The sequence below is a fragment of the Zea mays genome, chromosome 9 (assembly GCF_902167145.1).
Source record: "Zea mays cultivar B73 chromosome 9, Zm-B73-REFERENCE-NAM-5.0, whole genome shotgun sequence".
Taxonomy (NCBI): domain Eukaryota; kingdom Viridiplantae; phylum Streptophyta; class Magnoliopsida; order Poales; family Poaceae; genus Zea; species Zea mays.
In genome coordinates, this window is record NC_050104.1 from 156,898,194 (window position 1) to 156,918,994 (window position 20,801).

The 20,801-nt window shown below is 41.2% G+C and overlaps 1 protein-coding gene across 11 annotated transcripts; it reads right to left on the reverse strand.

Annotated features, from left to right (window-relative positions):
* Window positions 1-941: 941 nt before the first annotated feature.
* On the reverse strand, window positions 942-8,522 carry LOC100276788 (uncharacterized). Of its 11 annotated transcripts, none has more exons than XM_008660171.3 (9): window positions 8,233-8,468; window positions 6,558-7,173; window positions 6,405-6,490; window positions 5,614-5,719; window positions 5,329-5,532; window positions 5,078-5,148; window positions 3,233-3,297; window positions 1,526-1,676; window positions 942-1,435 (listed from the first exon to the last, which is right to left on the reverse strand). In XM_008660171.3, the coding sequence occupies exons 2-9, from the start codon at window positions 7,150-7,152 to the stop codon at window positions 1,403-1,405; spliced, it is 1,311 nt and encodes a 436-aa protein (XP_008658393.1). In that variant the 5' UTR covers window positions 7,153-7,173; window positions 8,233-8,468; the 3' UTR covers window positions 942-1,402. The 11 variants fall into 11 exon arrangements, with proteins under 11 accessions (XP_008658393.1, XP_035818084.1, XP_020399185.1 ...); XM_035962191.1 differs by having other exon boundaries at window positions 6,558-8,140; window positions 8,233-8,412; NM_001150499.1 differs by having other exon boundaries at window positions 1,352-1,435; window positions 6,558-7,254; window positions 8,233-8,397.
* Between the last annotated feature and the right edge of the window lie 12,279 nt (window positions 8,523-20,801).

Consider the following 20,801-nt stretch of genomic DNA (forward strand, 5'->3'; position numbering starts at 1 on the left):
CCTTCCCCTTAAGTGTGTGATCATATACGTTCACGTATACATAGACATGGCCTAAGTATTATTACATAGCCTAATAATTGACAACGACCTATAGCAAGACATGTCAGCTCCTATGCCTACGTAAAGATCATATCAAATTAACCATCACAACATTACACACATGATGTTCCTCTTGTCTCACGATATTTAGTCCATCTCTAAGTTGACCTCTCTTTATCGATACCGTGATTTGAAATGCTTTTATATGTTAATACTTAACCCAAACATGGCCATGCATTTTTCATGATCCAATCACTTGAAGGACCTAGAAATAAGTAGACAAGAATAAATTTCATCTTGAGTGGCCATGCCTCACATCATACTTCCTAACAAACCCAAAATCACCTTTATAACAACTTACGAAGTAGTATTTGATAGTCTCTAAATAGGTCAATTGACATCTTAAAAACATACTAAAATATCAGATCTAAGGTCACAATGTTCATATAGTAAAAAGAGAATTATATTACAAAACTCACGTTGAGTTGATCTAGCCTCATGTCATATATGCCACACATTATTAGTTTTACATCTCTATGCCCATGACTTATAAAACATAGTCATCAACTAATACATATGCTAGTCATCGAACCTAACCTGATCAGGGACATCTTTTAGAATAACCATACAAATAAGGAATTTCACAAACAATTGACATAATTGCTAATCAATACAAGATATCTTTTATGGATATTCAATTAAGCAATATATCATGGATACAAAAAATATGCTCATCTATGTTATTATCTCTAGAACATATTTATAAGAGACACACCATCCAGGAGCTGTGATGACAACGGCCAGGTGGTGGCAACGGCTAAGGAAGAGAGAACTAGACTGGATACAATGTTGAAAACCCTATCCTATAGAGACTGAATGTTGTATATATCAGTAAAGAGATATAGACTAACCAATGCCCATTACACTTAGACAAAATACAAAACAATAATCTAACAACGCACAATTTGAATCGACTATTGTGAAGAACTAATGCATCGACCAGGCATTACTCACAATTTGAATTCACCAGCAGGAACAGAACTTAAGCATCCACCAGCACCGAAGATTGTGATCGAGAATATGATTGTGATTCTGTGAAGACGCTATGCCGTGTGCATCCACCGGCACCAAAGACAACGAGAATATTCCCTAACTCCCAAATTTTAAGACGTATACATTTGCTGACAAAAAGCCTGACATGAATGTTACATGAGCTATCTTAAGTTCTTAACGCTACTATCCTGCTAGCAATCTCTGCCATATACAAAAGTACAGGTCAACTTATCTTTTCTTTTCTTTTCTTTTTCCCTTCTTTTTCATCTGATCCAGTTGTGAACAACAGCTAGGACGACCAGTTCCATTACTAGAGCAGGATGCGGAGCAGGCCTGGTTGCACCTGCGTGTACAGAAGGCCGTGTTCCATGAGATACTGCTCGACGGCGGCAGTCAGCCTTGCTGGGGTGCGGGCGCTTGATATTATCATAACCTGGAGTCGGCGACCGGTTGATCTCACGATCTTTCTTCGGTTGTTGAGCTCGTAGTTCAGGACGTGTATTGCCTCGCTGATGTGAAGACCACAGAGATCGATTGGGGGATTTTGCTCCTGGATGAGGCCTTGCAATTGTGGTGTTTGTAATCTGTTGGGAACAGGCAATATATTAGCTTTCATGTAGTACTAAACATCTCATATGGATAAACGAAATCATGTTGCAGGGTCTTCCTACCATCACAAACTTAAGTCAACACAAGTTTCCTCCTAAGTAAAAAAGAAGAAGAAACTCTTTGTTTACAAGATTCATTATGGAAAAAACACATATACTCTTTCCATTTAAGATATGTATTTTTATTAACATTGTTGGTCAAAGTGTCATAATACAGACTCTGTCCATGTTCTCATTAAATTATATTGTGATCAGGAAATAGCAGCTACCACGGTTGGACCTTCATAGAACATGACAACTGCTGGTCACTTAGGTATGGTGTTCAAGATCAACATATGTGGAAATTCAGCGCACCAGAGGACTATTCAGCTAGCTCTGCTTATAGAGCTCTTCCAAGGGACAATAGGGTTCAAGCCTGCAGAAAGAGGGAAAACTTGGGCACCCGGAAAGTGTAAGTTCTTTATTTGGTTAGTTGAGCATGATCTGTGTTGGACGGCTGATAGACTCGCAAAGAGAGGTTTGGATCATCCGGAGAGGTGTCCGCTTTGTGACCAAGAAGCTGAATGTATAAACCATCTGCTGGTTGGGTGCGTTTTCGCCAAGCAATTCTGGTTTGGGTTGCTCAAATTTATGGGTTTGCAAGGCGTCTGTCCTATGCCTGATGACCTTTCCTTTGAGTCTTGGTGGAGGAGGAGCAGTTCCAGAGTTGCTGATCCTTTAAAGAAAGGTTTTAACTCTTTGCTGATTTTGGGAGCCTGGACCATCTGGAAACACAGGAATAGATGTGTGTTCGATGGTTGTAGCCCAAACCTTGATGTCGCTCTTCAGGCTGCCAGGGAAGAAGCCGTTTGTTGGTCAATGGCTGGGGCGAAGGGTCTGGCTTTCATCCAGGACAATGAGTTGTTTGCTTAGAATCTTTGTGTAGCAACTCTGTGTGGGTCGTCTTGTTTTTCTTTTTGGTTGTCATTCTAGTACTGTTATTATGGAGATGTTCCTGTACGCTATTTTTTGGCCACCATAAGGAGGCTATGTTGTACTTGGTCCTCTTTGGACCTTCTTTCTTCTTAATATATTAATACACAGCTCTCCTGTGTATTCAAGAAAAAAAAACTTAGGTCTAAATAGACACAATTGGCTTTGCCAGTGTGCTAAAACACTACTAGGCTCCTAGCATTAAAGCTGCAATACCATCCACACATTCTGACAAACTTATACTGAATAAGGTAGTTGTATATGACAACCATCACTATCCTACTGTGTATTATCATTGGAATTGAAAAAAATAAACGCAACAAAATGTTTCACAACCAAATAGATAACATTTACAGTAATAAAACCTTTGTATCAAACTTTAGATCACTGGCTACTGGGACTGAGTTACATGCTCATTGCCACCAAGCCAAAATTCAGTATTTGGACACCCACAGAAAAGCATTATAAAGCCATAGTGTTTCAAACAGAAATAGCACCTAATTGGAAGTGATACCATATATTTATCATATATATGGCATCAAGGAAAATTTATATCTGACCTTTGTCGATATGTTGTTTCTCTAGCCTTCTCCTGAGCCAACAGGCTTTGTATACTGTATAGCTCCTGCAATGTAAGATTCTTTGTTAAAGGGTTGTTTCCCATCAGAAAAGCCAGTCTATCCTGCTAAAGTTTTTGGCATACTATAAAAACCACTGGGATTAATATACTCCACTCGGTGGTATCTGAGAATTATTCTTCCATCACCATAAAAATGAGAGAATTCCTTATCTGCCATCCGTAGATGACTTGGTGCCCCATTTGACACTGGGTTTTTTGGGTTCCTTATCTGTCATCCAGTTTAACTTCTATTCCTTATTTGCCACTTCTATTGCCTTCTGTCAGTGTACCGTGTACGTCAAAATGTGTCCCCATTTGAGCCCTAAAAATTAGAGCATTTGTATCATTTGAACAGAATGCCCCGTGGGACTCCCCATCCGCAAGACCGCAACATGCACTGCTTGTTGCTGTCATAACCCCACGCCACCCATTGCCCTGTCCCCAGCCGACTCTGTGGTGACCATGTCACCCATCCCCATCCTGTCTGCACTGGTCACGCTGCTCGTCCCCAGTCAATTCTCGCCACCCACGCCCCACCCCAAGTGACGGAGCTGCCCCTCAGGACATCACAGATATAGTCCAGACCACCACCATCTGCAACCTGAGCAGAAAGCTCTCCTCACAGCTGGTGCCGTCCGCACATCGCATCTGATCCGCCGGGACAGGCGAGATCCAGATTCCCCACCCCTCCCCCACTGGATCTGAAAGACCTAGTAAATTTGCTTTGAGAATAGCTTGAGCTCATTTTTGTTTTAGAATAATAGTTTGGTCGAAAATGCATTCTTGGTTGAGAACAGAACATGTTGGAGATGAACAATCATTGAGACTGAGTTGTTCAAACATGGAAAAGGTCATTTTTTACTGCACGGAGCAAATATCATTACTTATTCAGAAGTGTGCTTGATCTGGACAAATGCTTTGATTTTGTGAAAGTTTTTTTTTTTGCACCTAACATTGCTTGTGCTGATGTATGCACTTTATTAAAAGTGATGTAAGAGACCACATCTGTACATGGCGTCATACAAAGTCCAGAATAGTCATATGTTTACATTATCAGTGGTAAAGAAGGAAACCAGGACAAATCTTATCTTACTACATGGTGTACACATGGAAGTGGCAAAAAAGTCTATTTCGGTACCACTTAACAGCAACTAACTGAGAAATTTATAGAAGTGGTGGATAAGAAAGTTAAGAGTGGTTGGCAGATAAGGAACCAAAAACTTTTTAGCGACAAATAAGGCACAACATCTTCCAATGGAAAGTAAAGGATTCTCTATAAAAATCAGATATCCATGTGAACATACCAAATCAGTCCAAAATTGCAGCTACAGATCACAATGCAAGTACTTTTATATTGTCTAATATAATATACAATTGAAGGTGATCATAATCGTAATGAAAAAAAAGGTGAGCAACACAGTTGATCTGTTCTATTTACCACGAAACATTAGTCAACTCTAGTTTTCCTGTAATTCATAATGTTACTATGTCGCAACGAATATCACTGTTTTCAGAAGTAGAACCATTTTTTATAACGGAAAAGGGGCTGAACATTATTGAACTGAGAGTGAGAATTTGTGATACCAAAGCAATTAAAAGTCAATGTTAAACAGAATGTGTGTCGACTATCAGCTTCAATTATCTGCAAAATGTAAAATGTCTGCCCCCTATTGACATAAGATGATTGCACTCAAGTTACAGAGCAATGATACTCAAAACAGCACATACAATATTTTTTTGAAATGTTTGAATAATTCACTTCAGCATCTTGCAGTGGTTTATCTACCTGTTCAAGAACTGCATGTCGCAGGCTTGCAAAATCATGAACTTCATCCTTTGATTCCAAATATGTGCTTGCTATTATCACAAACAAGTTCAAACCATAAGAAAACATGCATGCCACACATATTTACTACCATATCATAAAAAGTACTCCCTCCGTTCTTTTTTATTTGTCACGTTTTAGTTCAAAAATGAACTAGCGGACGATAAATATTCGAGAACGGATGTAGTAATATTGTAATTCGAGAGCACTACCCTCAGCGTCACTTTCAAGCCAAGCTGGTCCTGTCTGAATTCCAGCCATGTTTTGTGGGGTATTGGTTGAGATCATATCATGGTTTCCATTATATGAGCCACCCAACAACTGATAACCTCTGCTTGAACCAAGACCAGGAACAGGCAAACTAGTCGTCTTGTACCTTCCTCTAGGAACATCGAGGGATACGTGTTCACGTCCAGCTGAAGATGAAACAATATAATCTGTGAGTATAGCTGAATGAGATCTATATGGACTGTTTGGCAGATAAAAAGCTTCATTACCATAGTTTCCAAGACCATTTTGGGCATATGATGCTGGTGATGTAGGACTTGAATTTCCAAATGATAGTGACCTGAGGTTCTGACTGCGTCGTCCATCGACTTTACTCTGTTATTAGGCATAAATGTATGTAGAAGATCCATGCAGTAAACAAGTACAATAGCCATTTCTGTGAAGCATGCTCGAACTAGAATAAAATCGTGTGCAAACACGGCACATGTAATTTTGTTAGTAGAAGGAAGATCAAAGGAATAATTAATCGTTTCATTATCGCTCGTTCTTGTTCAAAAGTAGAATAAAACCGGAGTACACGGAGTCACAGCGAATAGATTGACCTGGACACAAGGAGGAGGGGGGGTAGTTCAGCGCCTTCTAGAGGATAAGCATTTTCCTATATTTGAGCTACTAGTACACTATGCCTGAACATAGATCCAGCAATACGAGTGTATGTACGATCGATCCTGCACTAAAATAAGACATTTTACAGTATTCTTGGAAATTTAAAACAAAAAACAAACATAATTTAAGAAATGTTATGAATTTCAGAACCAATCATCCAAGATAGAACTGGTTAGTGATACAGATACATTAGGTGCACAGTAGCATCTCTTTAAGCTGATCTTTCACATAGATAGTTGAGTCGTCAGCAGCATGACAGTTTCAGTTGGTGCAGCTTTTGGTAAGAACAATTTGATACAAACAGCATAGTGGAGAAACGAGAAACATGGCCACATGGGACAAAACAACTTTAGACATGTAGCATAGTTGACAAATGAGGACACTGAGGACAGACCTCCAGCTGATTCATGATATCCATAGTCGAGCTTAAGCTGCGCCTGCTTCCATGATATGCATCAGTAAGGTTGTGCAATGAAGCTCCTGAAATTTTAAGAAAAAATCTTAGGCTCAAAGGACCACATGAAAAAATCACAAACCATCACCATACCAATGCTAGAATCTCCATTGTACTGACTGGCATCCCTTATGCTTGTGTTATAATGTCCCCCATTCCTTAGAGTCTTCACCCATGGAGCAGCATTTGGACTCATGGAACCTGCAGTTGGACTCAAAATTGTGGCTTGGGACCGTTCATCCATATAAGTTGGGATAGACAAGTTAATCTTTGGGTGTGTATTTAGTTTGTCCCTGATAAAAGGCGAAGCACGGTGCTGCATGCTCAGTGTCTGGTTCGGAGAAAATATTGATGTGCCAATGCCATCATTTATGGACAGGTCTGTGAGTGATAGACTGTCAGGTCCAGGACTTTCATCTTGTCCCATGACTTTGAAATCAGGGGTAATGTCGTCAGGGAGCTGTTGCTGCCAGTACTGATGTGCTTCTTCATCAGAGTTACTTCGTAAAATTGACTCTGGCTTGTCAGTGCTGGATTCTTTAGATATCCCTGAGACAACCGTAGTTGCATATGATCTCTTGGAGGAATCATTGACAGATCTAAGGGATGAAGGAACAAATTCCTCTGCATTTGGATTTAGCGCAATGCTCTTGCTTATCACACTTATCTTCCTCTCTTCTATGGACATTGCTGACGGACAGATGTACCTCTTCTCAAGAATGGTAAGATTGTTACAAAGAGTATGACACGCCAAGGAGTACAAGTCTTCTAAAGTGATTGTTCTCCGTGCCTATTAGACATAATTGGGCATGGTAGTAAAAGCTAGATTTCTGCAAATAGAAACTTAACAGAAGCACAGACCGCTTCTAAGAATTAAATAACTGGCCTTGATCATGATATATTAAGCGGAACTAACTTAGAAAAATAACGACAAAGAAAACTCAAAATCACTGGCTTCTCATGGCCATGCTACCACAGATACTACATTCTTCAACACGACTAAACAATCAGGTCAAAGGAAATTACAGCAAGATAAGTCATAAATCCAAATCACAGGTATGGATGAAAAAGGTAACATGTCAAATAGAATTTGGATTATGCTGAAAGTGGGGAAAAAAGGTAAACATAAAGATTCAGATTGAGGCAGACGAAAATGGACACCGGACACCAAACATGCTCAAAGCAGAACTACGGTACTGAGCTGAACACCACTAATCACTCCTGGGTTGGACTTCAAACTAGCGCAAGCACAGTGTCATATTTCACAATTCAACAAAGGTAGAAGATTAAGAACTACTATTGCTTGAGGGATCCAGTTATGAACAAATGAGTTTTATTCTAGCATTGGTACATCAGATAGAAAAGGCTCTATTCTAAAAGTATTTGACGCCAGCTACTGCACCATTGACCATCCATAAGGGGAAAAAACATCGCGAACTGGGAATTTGGAAGAAGGAACATTCGCCCCTCCTGAAGCAGGGACAGGCTTCACGTGACCCCCTAAATTTTGGTAAACAAGCTGCACCAACACCTTGATTAGATAACAAGAAAGCAAGAACTCGTACACTGTCAACTCATGTCGACCTTGCCCGTTTTCAAGAACAAAAATCTAGACAGGCCACGGATCGATGTATTGGATTAGCAGGGCATCCGTCAGCACACAAATCTACAACTAACTGAACGAATCAGAAGAAGGATTTTAGGGTTCGATTGCCAACAAAGCCCTTCGGACTAGGGAATCCAAGCAAGCTCGAGTATGATTGCTTACCGAAACGAAAGCGAGGCTGCCGCGCCCGGACGGATCTCTAGACCGAGAGAAGAGGGGCTGCGGCAGAAGTGGACTGAGAAGCGGCGGGCTGAGAACAGGCACAGGAAGTGAGGGAGGGACCGGCGGCGATGCGCTCGGCAGCGTCGCGTATAGCGGCGTGCGCGTGGAGTGAATGCGGAGGTGGATTGCAGCCACACGTTGACACTTCGGCCCCTGTTGCCTTCGCCAGACGCACACATTGATTTTCTGTGGCACATCTTTCTTTCCTACTTAATGACGGTGTGGTACGCAAATGCGGGTACTCCACCGTTCCAAATTTTATTCGGAAATTCGGATGTTTTTAGTTTGCTTTAGGGCTAGTTTGGGACTCCATTTTTTCATGAGATTTTTATTTTATTAAGTGAAAATAAATTAATTTATCTTGAGAAAATAGAAATCCCTTAGTAAAATATAGTTCTGAAACTAGCCCTTAGAGTATATTTGTTTTCCACTAGATTATATACGTTGGCTTACAGTGAAAAAGTATGAGAGTAAAATACCATTTTGGATCACAAATAAGTTAAAATATTATAGTGGAAGGATAGGAGATTAAAATACTAATTTGAGGTCACAAATAAGCTAAAATAATCTAGCATTGGCTCCAAACTGATACTTTAGCTTATTTGTGACCTCAAAATGACATTTTACTCTTCTACCTTCTCACTATAAGCTAACTTATATAATCTAGGGAGAAATAAACAGGACCTTATACAGCTAAGCTATATTTTTTTACTTACGTATATAATATAGCAAATGCACCAACATCTATAACACAAAATTATTAGATTAATCATAATATATGTCCCAATAGTGTCTTTATTTGGTGTTATAGATGTAAATATATTCTTCGATGTGCCTTTTTATCAAAGTTAGCGAGGTTTTACCTATATTAATATAAAAATATAAAATTTAGAAGTAAAGGTACTAAATCTCTACTACTTATTAAGTTAGTTAGCAATAGTAGTCTGTGCGCAGGAAAAAAAATCAAACCGTGGTTGACTAGGGATTGAACCTTGGATCTATTGAGGAGAATGCCTAGCCTTCCACCCTCTAGCCTACATGACTCATGTTGAATTGTGTACAACTTCAACTAAAACGTCTTTTGTGTTTAACCCACCGTCCACTCTGTATGCTCACTGAGTCTAGAAAAACATTTATAGCTTGGCCCCTGATCTTTCTGAAATTTGGGACGCAGTCCAGGAAATAAAGAAAATAGGGAAAAGGAGTTTAGAAATTGATTTTTAGTTTAAAAATAATTGCAGAAACCCATTTAATTCATGGAAATTTCATATTAAATCCAAATGAGTTCATTCCAATTTCTATAATTCTATAATATTATTTTTATCACATAATACCTCTGTTTTGTCATGAAAACAACAATAAAATTGATTTCCTAATTAATCCTATATCAAATACATAGAAACTTTGGAAATTCGTAACTTCCTCATTTTAATTCCAAATTGAATCGTTCCAGTTGTGTTAGTCTCGTATGAATATTTACTACGCAGTAACAACATTGATTATACCATGTTTCATACTTTTATAATTAGATATTTATTTATCCTATGTTAATTGGGTTAATCTATGTCTATTGGATTAATTTATTTAATATATTAATATAGTATTCTAACTTTGTGGTTATACGATGTTTGACCATTAGTCTTGCAAACACACACTTACCTTTTTGTTTAAGCAAAAGCGTATGGTGGTACGTGTCCAATGACTAACGATGTACGAGAGAATTTCTACCGGTATGTGTGAAACGTGCTCTCCAATAATGAGACCATACAAATTGTGATATATATCAAAGTCTGCATGATACTGATGGTTGCAATGTAATGGTGAAACAGATAGATTATAAATAACAAAATTTATGTATGGCCAGAATCACAAATTGATTATGAAACATTTTCTCATAACGGTATAACACATATTTTGTATATAAGTTATCGTAGTATACTGGTATTATATATTCCCGTTGCAACGCACGGGCATTCAGCTATCATGTATAGAAGTCTGCACGGTACTGTTGGTTGCAATGTAGTGATGAAATAGTTAGATTGAAATAACAAAATTTATGTATGGCTAGGATCACAAATTAATTACGAAACATTTTCACATAACAGTATAACACACATTTGTTCATAAGTTATCATGACATTAAATGTTTCCGTTGCAACGCACGGGCACCCACCTATATGTGTTTATGTCTACATCTATGACAGGAAACACATCTACTACATCTCTCTCCAAGCTCACTTGCTACCATTGCACAATGTGTAGTAGTAGATAAGTATCACCGATATTCTTGAATTATATTTTTGGATGGAGGTAATATTATTTAAAGAAGAGCTTTGCATGCTATTTCTTTTGTTTGAATAATGCATTATACTTAAATTCCCTTTTTTGCATGTGTGAATTTTTTTCTTCGTAATATTTTTTTTCCATGGATCAGACTTGTGAGTCATTTTCATAAACCAACGCCAAGCATGAATCCATGTTTCCTACTTCAAACCCCGAACAAACTCCATGAGCAGGAGGCATTCGCGTTGTCGTCGCTCATCGATGACGAGAAGAAGCTTGGCGACTGTCAGTTCGACCTCTAAAAGCAGTCTTACGTGGTCGCATGCGTCGCTGTGTACGACAAGCTCCCGCGAAGCCGCCGCTTGGACGCGGTCCAGAGCAGCTGCACCGTGCTGTCCATCGTTAAGCAGGGGGGCCTCATGGTTGTCGCCAACGTCGACGACTCTCGGGTTGTTCTGGACACCGCATTCGACGACGACGCCATCACGCCGTCCAGCTCATCGTCCACCTAAAGCCCAACCTGCCACGTAAGTCGCTACTGACCGGACATGAATTCTTGTGCGCTGGGACGATGGACGTTGCTGACGTTGTGTGAGTGTCCTCGAATATGATGTATGTAGTGGAATAGCGCATTCGGTGGTGCAACGACCAGGGGTACTACCTCGCTGATGAGCCCGGGGTGCACTTCGTTTGGCAGCCCAACCAAAAGTCATCGGTACTCGTCATGTCGTGTGCGTTCGACGACTACTATATCGAGAATTGTGGCATCATCTTGGCGCCAGAGGTGACACAGAGGAGGATCGACAACAGTGACCAGTTCGTCATCCTCGCCACCGTCAGGGTAGCTTTTGTGCCGGCCTGCCTTTAATTCTCTTCGCAAACACATACACACTTACCTTTTTGTTTAAGCAAGAGCATATGGTGGTGCGTGTCTGATGACTAACGATGTACGAGGGAATTTTTCCGGCATGTGTGGAACGTGCTCGTGCTCTCCAATGATGAGACCATACAAATCGTGGCATATATCGAAGTCTGCATGATACTGATGGTTGCAATGTAGTGGTGAAATAACTAGATTAAAATAACAAAATTTATGTATGGCTAGGATCACAAATTGATTATGAAACATTTTCTCATAACAATATAACACAGATTTTGTATATAAGTTATCGTAGTATACTCGTATTATATATTCCCGTTGCAACGCACGGGCATCCAGCTAGTAACACCTGATGTTCATAGTTGCTACTGTACTTTTATAGGTTGTAGCAGCTTGTCGGGCAGCTTTAAAAAATAGCACCTTCTATTTTAGAGGCTAGAGTTCTTTAAGCCACTCTAATGACTAATGCTTGGAAGACCTACTACATAACAGCGCTGTTCAATCTAGAATACTACATCGCCAATGTATATTTCTTCGTTACAAACAAACTGTCTGTTCCATTACAATAATCAGAGTTATTAAAACCTGAAGGGGTTTCACGTGCCCTCCGCATTCCATGGAGGCACAACCACCACCCAGCCAACGCGTGTCACGAGCGCGGACGCGAGCTCTTCCTTCAATCGAGTTGTGAGCCTATGACTGGTGTTGTGTTCTCTACCCTCCTCCATCCTGTACTCCGCCTGCCTCCCTGCAAATCCCATCGTTCTGCTCGCCGCCGACCTGACCAGCCTCACCTCCTCTCTCTCCCTCGTCCCGTCGTCGCAGCGCACAGCTCTGCCGGCTCTAATTTGGCTCTTCCGATTGTCGCGACGTCCCTCTGTCAGTTCCCACACAAACCTTTTCGACTGTGCGCCGCCTCCACGGTGCCGCTGCAAGGGCCGTCTCCTTCGCGACCACGCGTCGCCCACTCCGTTTCCTCTGTGGCCGCCTGACCCCCTGGGTATTCCTCCCCTCGCCTCCCATGTCTTCCTTCCCTTGCCATGGATCTCAAATTGCTTACAGATTCGCCCCTACCCATCGTAGATCTTTGAGGACAACGGGTTTTGTCGTGGTTGCGACTATGGGGAAGAGCTTCTTCGCGATTGCCAGCGACCGACAGTTGGGCGTGCGTCTTCAGACCATCGCTGCTGACTTCGAGCAGGTGTTCAGGATCCATGATAGGTTGTACATCGGTTTTTCAAGGCTCGCCACTAACGCTCAGATGCTATGAGTTGTAGTTGCTGAATTTTCCTTGCCCACCACCACCTATTATCTTCTGTTCGGCTGCTTTTCGATCCCTCTGCAGGTACCATCGGTTGTTCTTCAGGCACAACATGTATCAGCTGCGCCAGGAGAGGGACATGAAGCCTGAGACTTTTGCCATCTTGTCTCTGTGAAGGTGAGAATTTTTCTAGGGCACTTTTGGGGGATATGTGTAGGCTTCTGGACAAGCCTACTAGGGTAGTTGTTATTTCATATTTTTAATGCACTTCCGGACGGTGGATTCTATAAATAGATGGAATTTGTTTTCACTGCCGCCATTGGTCACTTGTACATGCTAATTGTTTGCTTTGCTCATTGATTTTTTGTAAGTCGTAGTTTGTTGTTGATCTATTGCATATGATGCAGATCATATTCACAGTAGTATGATTTTGTAGCTATAATAAACGTTACTAATTATCCTACATGTCATCCTAGACTACAAATCATGTTCTCATTATGGCACCAATTGCATTGCTATCCTGGTTGCCGGTATTTCAAGAAACGTAGACAAGGACACTTTTCAATGAAGATTTCAGTAGGGGCCTCCTGAGTCCAGATATCTCGTATTCTTACTGGGAAAAGAATGAATATTGTTTGAGGTACTTAAGATTTCACGAAGAACTTTAATGATTACCTAGCCTCTTTGCATTCTACAAAGTAATCACAATTTATTTAAACTACTTTGCTTGAATTACATCGATTTTGCACTTATGATTGGTCTGTTTGTTAACCTTGATCAGTCGAATTCAAAAGTTTCTTTGCAAGATATGGGACTGTGGTAGACCACCATATTATGTTTGACCATGAAACCAAACGTTCTCGAGGCTTTGGATTTATAGTTTTTGCTTCTGAGCAAGTTGTAGATGATTTGTTAGCAAATGAAAATATGGTTGACCTTGCTGGTTCAAAGGTGAGTCTGCAATTCATTATTGAAATGACATCAGTGCTTGTCTTCTCCATTGTGTATCTATGGTGTAAAATACTAAAATATGTAAAGTAATGTTATGCTCAGACATGAAGTGGAATGATCAATGGTCAAACATAAAAAATTGATGCTGGATCAGAGATTTTTATAGCGCCCGATAGGGCGCTGCTAATTCTAGTGTATATATATATATATAAGCTGCCCGAGAACACCACGAATTAGGGTTTCAGCGCGGCAGTAGTTGCGGGCGGGTGGATCCAGCGCGGACGCCGCTGGCCGAGCGCGCGACGACGGCCTTGCGGGCTGGCGGGTCCAGCGCGGGCATCGCTAGCCAAGCACGCGGTGGCTGCCGCGCGGCGTGGCGACCGTGCAGGAACCCTAATCAGTTTAATAGTGTGAAACTGGGATGAAACTAATCAGTAGTTTTAAGCTCTGAAACAATCAGTTTACACCCTTAACATGTAGGAGACCTGAACTGGTCATTCTCCTAGAGGCAGTCTATGGGCACTATTAAAAATCATCCAGAGTACTCGTCTTTTCAATCGACAACTTGTCATATTCGACAATTTTTCATCCATTTCTTTTTTTTATACAGGATGGGGGAGCTGCCGAACTTACTGGTCTTCTAACTCAAGAGATTTTTCTTTTAGTAATATGATCTTCTAACTCAAGTTTGTATTTAGTTTAGATTGTAGGTTATGTTAGTCATAACAAGCTAGAAAAGATGATCATATTAACAAGGAAATATCATGTTATGTTTGCAGATATGGACCTTGGTGATTTTCTTCATGTTAGTAAAGCTGGAAGAGTCTTTTCTACTCAGTTTTATGCTAACAGTGGCTTATGGTGAAACAAAGTCTTGCATTATGTACCAATAGCTAAACTGTAAACACGGTATTATCATAGTTGAGTACATGAGTAATTATCTCTTATATCTTATTTTAAAATCTGAAACAATTGGCATGTAGCTTGCATTTTATGCTACAATTAACTCAAATAACTTGTTGCAATTTACGCGAGTTTGCGACATTTTTTAGATGTGTTCTACGACAATATCGTGCGGAGAGATATTTGGGCCACATTCGCTGATACAAAATAGACGACGATTTACGCTAAAATTTATACTCATTTACGATATTTTGGTTCACGTTTTACGCTAAAATCTGCCCAAGGCAGAACTCGGCATTATCGTATGCGTGTGATTTTCACGCCGTAATTGTTGGGCCCCATTCGCCGTTACAAAACAGATTTATAATTTACGCTAAAATTCATACTCATTTATGTTGTTTTGGTTCACGTTTTACACTGAAATTCGTCCGAGCCAGAACCCATGCACGAACGGACGTGCGTGATTTACACCGTAATTTTCGGATCTCATTCGCCATTACAAAAATATATCTACAATTTACGTTAAATTCGTACTAATTTACGCAGTTTTGATTCACGTTTTACGCTAAAATTCGCCCGAGCTAGAACTTGTGCACGATCGGGCGCACGCTGGTATACGTGGGTGTATAACCGGCTGGAGCTTCCTGATACTAATGAAAGCCCTGGGTTTTTATACCTCGTCCCTATATATATATATATATATAATTTTGTAAAAAAATACTAGGGCAATTACACACATCCATCATCGGCCATGTCTTCAGAAATCAGCCAATGTAAATATGTACAGCAAGGCTCTCCCTTCGCCAAACGCTCCGACCCGCACCTCGCCCCCGTTGCTAGGTTTCCGAGAGCCGCAGTCGTACCAGTGCTATGGCGACTGTGCGAAAGGCACAACTGCGCAGGGTCGCACCATCTGCTCGGTAGCGTCGCAGCTACCTCCGGTGTTGCAGCCACCGGGGGTCATGGCCGGAACACCCCAGCGCAATGTCGGTTGCGCACGACACCAGCGTCTGGTGACGGCATCAGTTCAACGACGGCTACGCCAAGCACCACCGTCCCGGCAACGGCACGAGCGAGCGGTCCAGGTGGCTCGGTCATCCTCGACCCGGCCACCCGGGCAACCTGCAATGTGCATCCGCTCCAAACCTTTGGCCAGCGTGACTTCACGGACCCGGGCCCCCAGACGACTGGATTTACAGCACTTGAAGCCAGCCATCTGCTGCCAATCGACTGACCCCCATCCGCAGAGCACTCGCCCAAGTACACTCCTAACCAATTTTTGATATCCTAGATGATACTGTGTGTTTGTATAATCTACTTCCCCTAGACGTATAATCATTCTTACATTATACCCGACCTTAGGTTAAGGAGACTTTTTAACTCCGTTATTAGCCTTATATACCTTAACATGCTCCTTGCGGGACATTGGGGTTGTACCTCTTTTTAGATATTTACTTTAGGCAACCTTTTTCCATGCAAATCTTCAACAAAATATGCATTACCATGCACAATGCCTACCATCTCCAGCGGACCCTCCCAATTTGGTGACCACTAGCCAAACTTATTATCCCTAGACCCTATAGGTAAAATCGTTTTCCATACACCTGTCCCAGCCAAACCTTCCGTTACACCCCACGACACCTCAGTTTCATAATACGATAGCCCAGACACGTGGGGGCGAGTACTTTTCGACACCCCTAGAAGGTCGGAAAGAGATGACCAGACATATGAACCACCAGGGCAAGCATTAATGCCCCACAGAATCCAAACCCGTGGGCAGGAAGACGACATAATACCTAAACACCCACACCTATGCTGGACCGAAGGGCATATGGACGACCATCGGCCGCTATTGATATAGTAAGGGAAGAGATAGCTAAGACGTTCGGAGATAAGCTTGTAGTTAGCATGATCCTGGGGGCAGTCATATCGGAAACCCTATGACAACTGATTTGATTTCCACATGTACCGCCAGGGAACAAGGATACCCGAATTTGCAAAAAATTTGATTGAGCAAGGTAAAAGCACGCGCGAGCACATAGGCCAGTTCTTAGCACAATTAGAAGAATTGACTGATATAGAGGTGTTCCGCTTTCGTTTATTTTCATTGTCTCTAACTGGGACTGCATTTGCTTGGTACGCCACACTGTCGCCTAACTCTATTTATTCGTGGGGGATTTAGAACAGAAATTTCATGATCACTTTTTCTCTAGCGATTATGAGTTAGACCTAGTAGATCTAGTAGCTCCGCGACAAGTGAGGAATGAATCGGTTAATGACTGCATCTAGAGATTCTGGGACACAAGGAAGCGGTGTTTCCATATTCACCTTAAAGAAAAACAGCTAGCTGGATTAGCATGTGATGGAATGTCTTATTACTTAAGAGAGAGATTAGAAGGCATCATTTTTTTACGCTAGCTCAATTACACCAGAAAGCTTTGGCTTACGAAAGCCGATGCAAAGACACAACTAAAGCAATTCGTCATAGCATCCACATACACTAGATTGTAACCAGAGTAGCTTGAATGACGAACCACAAGAAGTGTATGTCGCTGAGTTGGTTTGGCCGAAACAGGCTAAATCTTCGGGTTGTTCCTCTTTGCAGTCGGTTCAAAAGAAATGACAAAAAGAAGATAAATTTACATTTAATGTTGGCAAGTGTGACAAAATATTCGATGAATTGCTAAAAAACACCAACATTGAAATAAATCATACTATTCTATCTGTCGACGGACTTAAGCATCGTACTTATTGCAAGTGGTGTTGGAGACTTGTTCTCAAATGCTATGAATCAAGAACAAGGCAACACAAAATGTTAAATATCAAAACCCTTCGTCCTTTGGATCATTATTTCCCTTCGTATATAATGGATTTCGGACGAAGGTCATCAAGAACAAACCTTCATGATTATTATGAAAGATAAAGAACATTCAAACACAGAATACAGAAAATAACATAGTCTCTGTAAACATTGTTATTAATTTATTTTTACTTATATTACTTGTGTAAACAACGGTAAATTACAAATGTACCTTCGGTTTGAAGGAATGTGAATACAGGTGTGATGCAAAAGCAAATGCCAAATCCGCGTGTCCCCAGTACAGGAATACTGTTCACCTATTTATAGGCACGGGTCGCAGCCCATGCAAAATTACATTAATATCCATTATATTTAACAATAACTCTATAGTAATTCTTCGAGGTCTAATTTGGCTTTTCATCTTTAAGTCGGTTCCCCTTTTCTGCCGTTATGCCGAAGCTTTTCTGCACATAGCTTCGTTGTCGTCTTATCCTTCGTTGTGATCGCCTTTCGTCCCAATCAAGCTTCGTCTTTAACCGTGCTTTTGTATACCCGCAATCTAACTTCGAAGGTACCTGTTTACATATTTCTCTTGGAAAACATTGTCAAATCATATTTTTGAGGACCTTCGGAAGCCGAAGGCCCCCAACAGTAGCCCCTCGCAATATTAATTTACTGTAAAGATAAATTTATATTGCGATACGGACGAAGGCTATGAGCCGAAGGTCCGAAAAAACACCTTCCTTTTGCTAGAATAGCAACAGTCATTGACAAGCGGGACCCTCCAGTTTTCGACATACTGGGTGTATAAATAAGGGCTCACCACAAGTTTATTTGGCACGCTATCTTGCCATTTGCTCTGCCTGCTCAAATAGCTCTCTGTCCACAAATATTTGGCTGCTTCTCTAGATTTTAAGCTTCGGATCAAAAAACACTTTTTTAAAAGGACTTCCGAAGGGATGTCTCAGGAAAAGAAAGTTGTTGCCGGAGTGAAGCTGAGCCTTTCTGAGGAGAAAAATCTGGGCTTCATTGAATCAATAGCAAAAACAAATACAAAGAAAATTACTAGGGAAATTTTGGAAGGCTTATCTGAAGATACTGGTGAAAGTGATAGTTATGACGCAGACAGCGGAGGTGAGGATTCCGAAGATCGACCATGGCGACCAAGCCATTCAGTCTTCGGAAAATCAACTATTGGACAAAGTCACCTTGAAAACATGAGGGGAAGATATTTTCGAGATATATCCATCATGAGGGCAGATGACGGAGAAAAGACTGTGCCGTCTCCCGAAGATAATGAAGTCGTGATCTTCCGAAGCTTTTTTAAAGCTGGGCTACGATTCCCTTTAAGCAGGTTTGTGGTAGAAGTTCTGAAAATATATCAGGTTTATCTTCATCAACTTACCCCTGAAGCAATAATAAGAATGAGAGTCTTCGTCTGGGCCGTGAAGAGCCAGAGCCTGGAACCAAGTGCGAAAAGCTTTTGCAATATACATGAGTTAGTATATGAGACGAAGCCCTGGGGTAAGGAGCAATATCATAACAACTTTGGTTGTTACAGCTTCGGTGCTCGCTCTGGATCAAGCTATCCCGTGCCAACCTTTTGGAAGACATGGCCCGGGGAATGGATGAAAGAATGGTTCTATGTAAAAAATGATTTGAAGGTTCGAGAAGATGTTAAAGATATCATCATGTGCCCTATCTGGCAGCGCTTCGGACTCCAGAAACCGAAGGTAGAAATGGATGAAGTAGCCGAAGAATGCCAAAGGGCCTTCGGCGTAGTCTGCTCTTTTATTGGTACAAGGGATTTAATACAAGAACACATTGCCTTCAGAGTATGGCCACTTGCAGATAACTGGGAAATGCCGAAAGAAACTGTTAAAGAAACTGACGAAGGTGGACTAGTCAGGCTGAAGTACACATTCAAGTACGGAGACAAGTTCGTTGAGCCAGATGATGATTGGTTAAAGAGCATTGAGACTGTAAGTGATGAATTGCTTGGGGTATATTCAAAGGCCGAAGACACTGCATTATCAGCGGCCTTCGGAGGCCGAAAGAAGAAAAGACTCAACCGAGTATTTGACGCAATTGAGTTTGTCTACCCCGACTACCGCTATCCAGCGCGGGGTCAAAAAAGAAAAAAAGCACAACTTCTGCAAAAGAAACTGCTTCAGCCGCTCCTAGCGAGCCAGCGCCGAAGAGAAAAAGGGTAAAGGTTCTCACACACCGGCCACGCTATATTGAACCAGCCACAGTGCCCGAGTTCGCCGGTGAAACCTCTACGGCCACCGAAGCTAGAGAACCAACTCCACTGCCAAAAATCGTAGAGTTGGCCGAAGTGCCAGCGACAGAAAAGAAAGAAGAACCGAGGGCTGAAGAAGTAAAAATATCAGCTAAAGAAATAAAAATATCAGAAATTTTGAGTCCTTCAGGAGAGATCGAGGTAGCAAAAAGTCAAAAGGGGCCAATAGTGACTCCAAAAAGAAAAAGAATGGTTAATGTGCTATATGTTTTGGAGACAATTAAGTCTTCAAGCATAACTCCAAAGAAAACTATTGAAACTCCTGAAGTGCCTGGTGAAACCCTTGCTGTTGAAACTTCGCAGCAACAACCTGAAACTGAAGCTGGGCCTTCAGAACCTACGAAGATAAGTCCCCTGGAAGCCGAAAAACCAAAAAGGACAGAGCCAATTTTGGTTGAAGAAACTGACACTGCTGCCCCCGAAGCATCCTCCGAGGCCCTCAATTATATTATACGACATGCTTCTGGAAAAAGATTATCTGAAGAAGAGATTTTTGAGGCTAATCACTATGCCCGGGAATTGAAGTATCCGAAGGGAGCCTTAATATTCAATGGCATGGACGAAGATGACTTTTTATACTGCCTCCCGGACAACAAAGAATTATCTGTCTGCCGGGAGATGGCTAGAAGTATAGGGTTTCCGAAGCTTGAAGCTGGACTCTGCGCTATGACGAAGGACGATCTTGCAGATAGTCTTGCATATAATAGTCTGAAAGTATGAGAACTGTGTATTTAGAAATTTATAATTTTCAAATCATTCTTTTATTCTTATACTAATTCTTGTATATATATAGGGTTTAATATTGAGCAACGCGCTGAGAGCGCAAAAGAATGCCGAAGACGAGAGCTATGATATTGCTTTCAACAATCTACGATCAGAGGTTATTAAGCTGAGGAACGAAGCTGTGGAAAAAGATAAAATTCTGCTTACATTGATGGACAAGATAAAGGAAGACGAAGCTACCTCTAAGGCTCAAGCTGAAGCCCAAAAATGTGAAATTAAAGATCTTCAGAAACAGCTAGCCAGAGCTAAAGAAGAACGTATACTTGAAGAGACAAAACGAGAGCTTAGTGATCAATGGGCCAATCATTTAGAAATAAATGTTAAAGAGCTTCGTGCATCCTAGAGA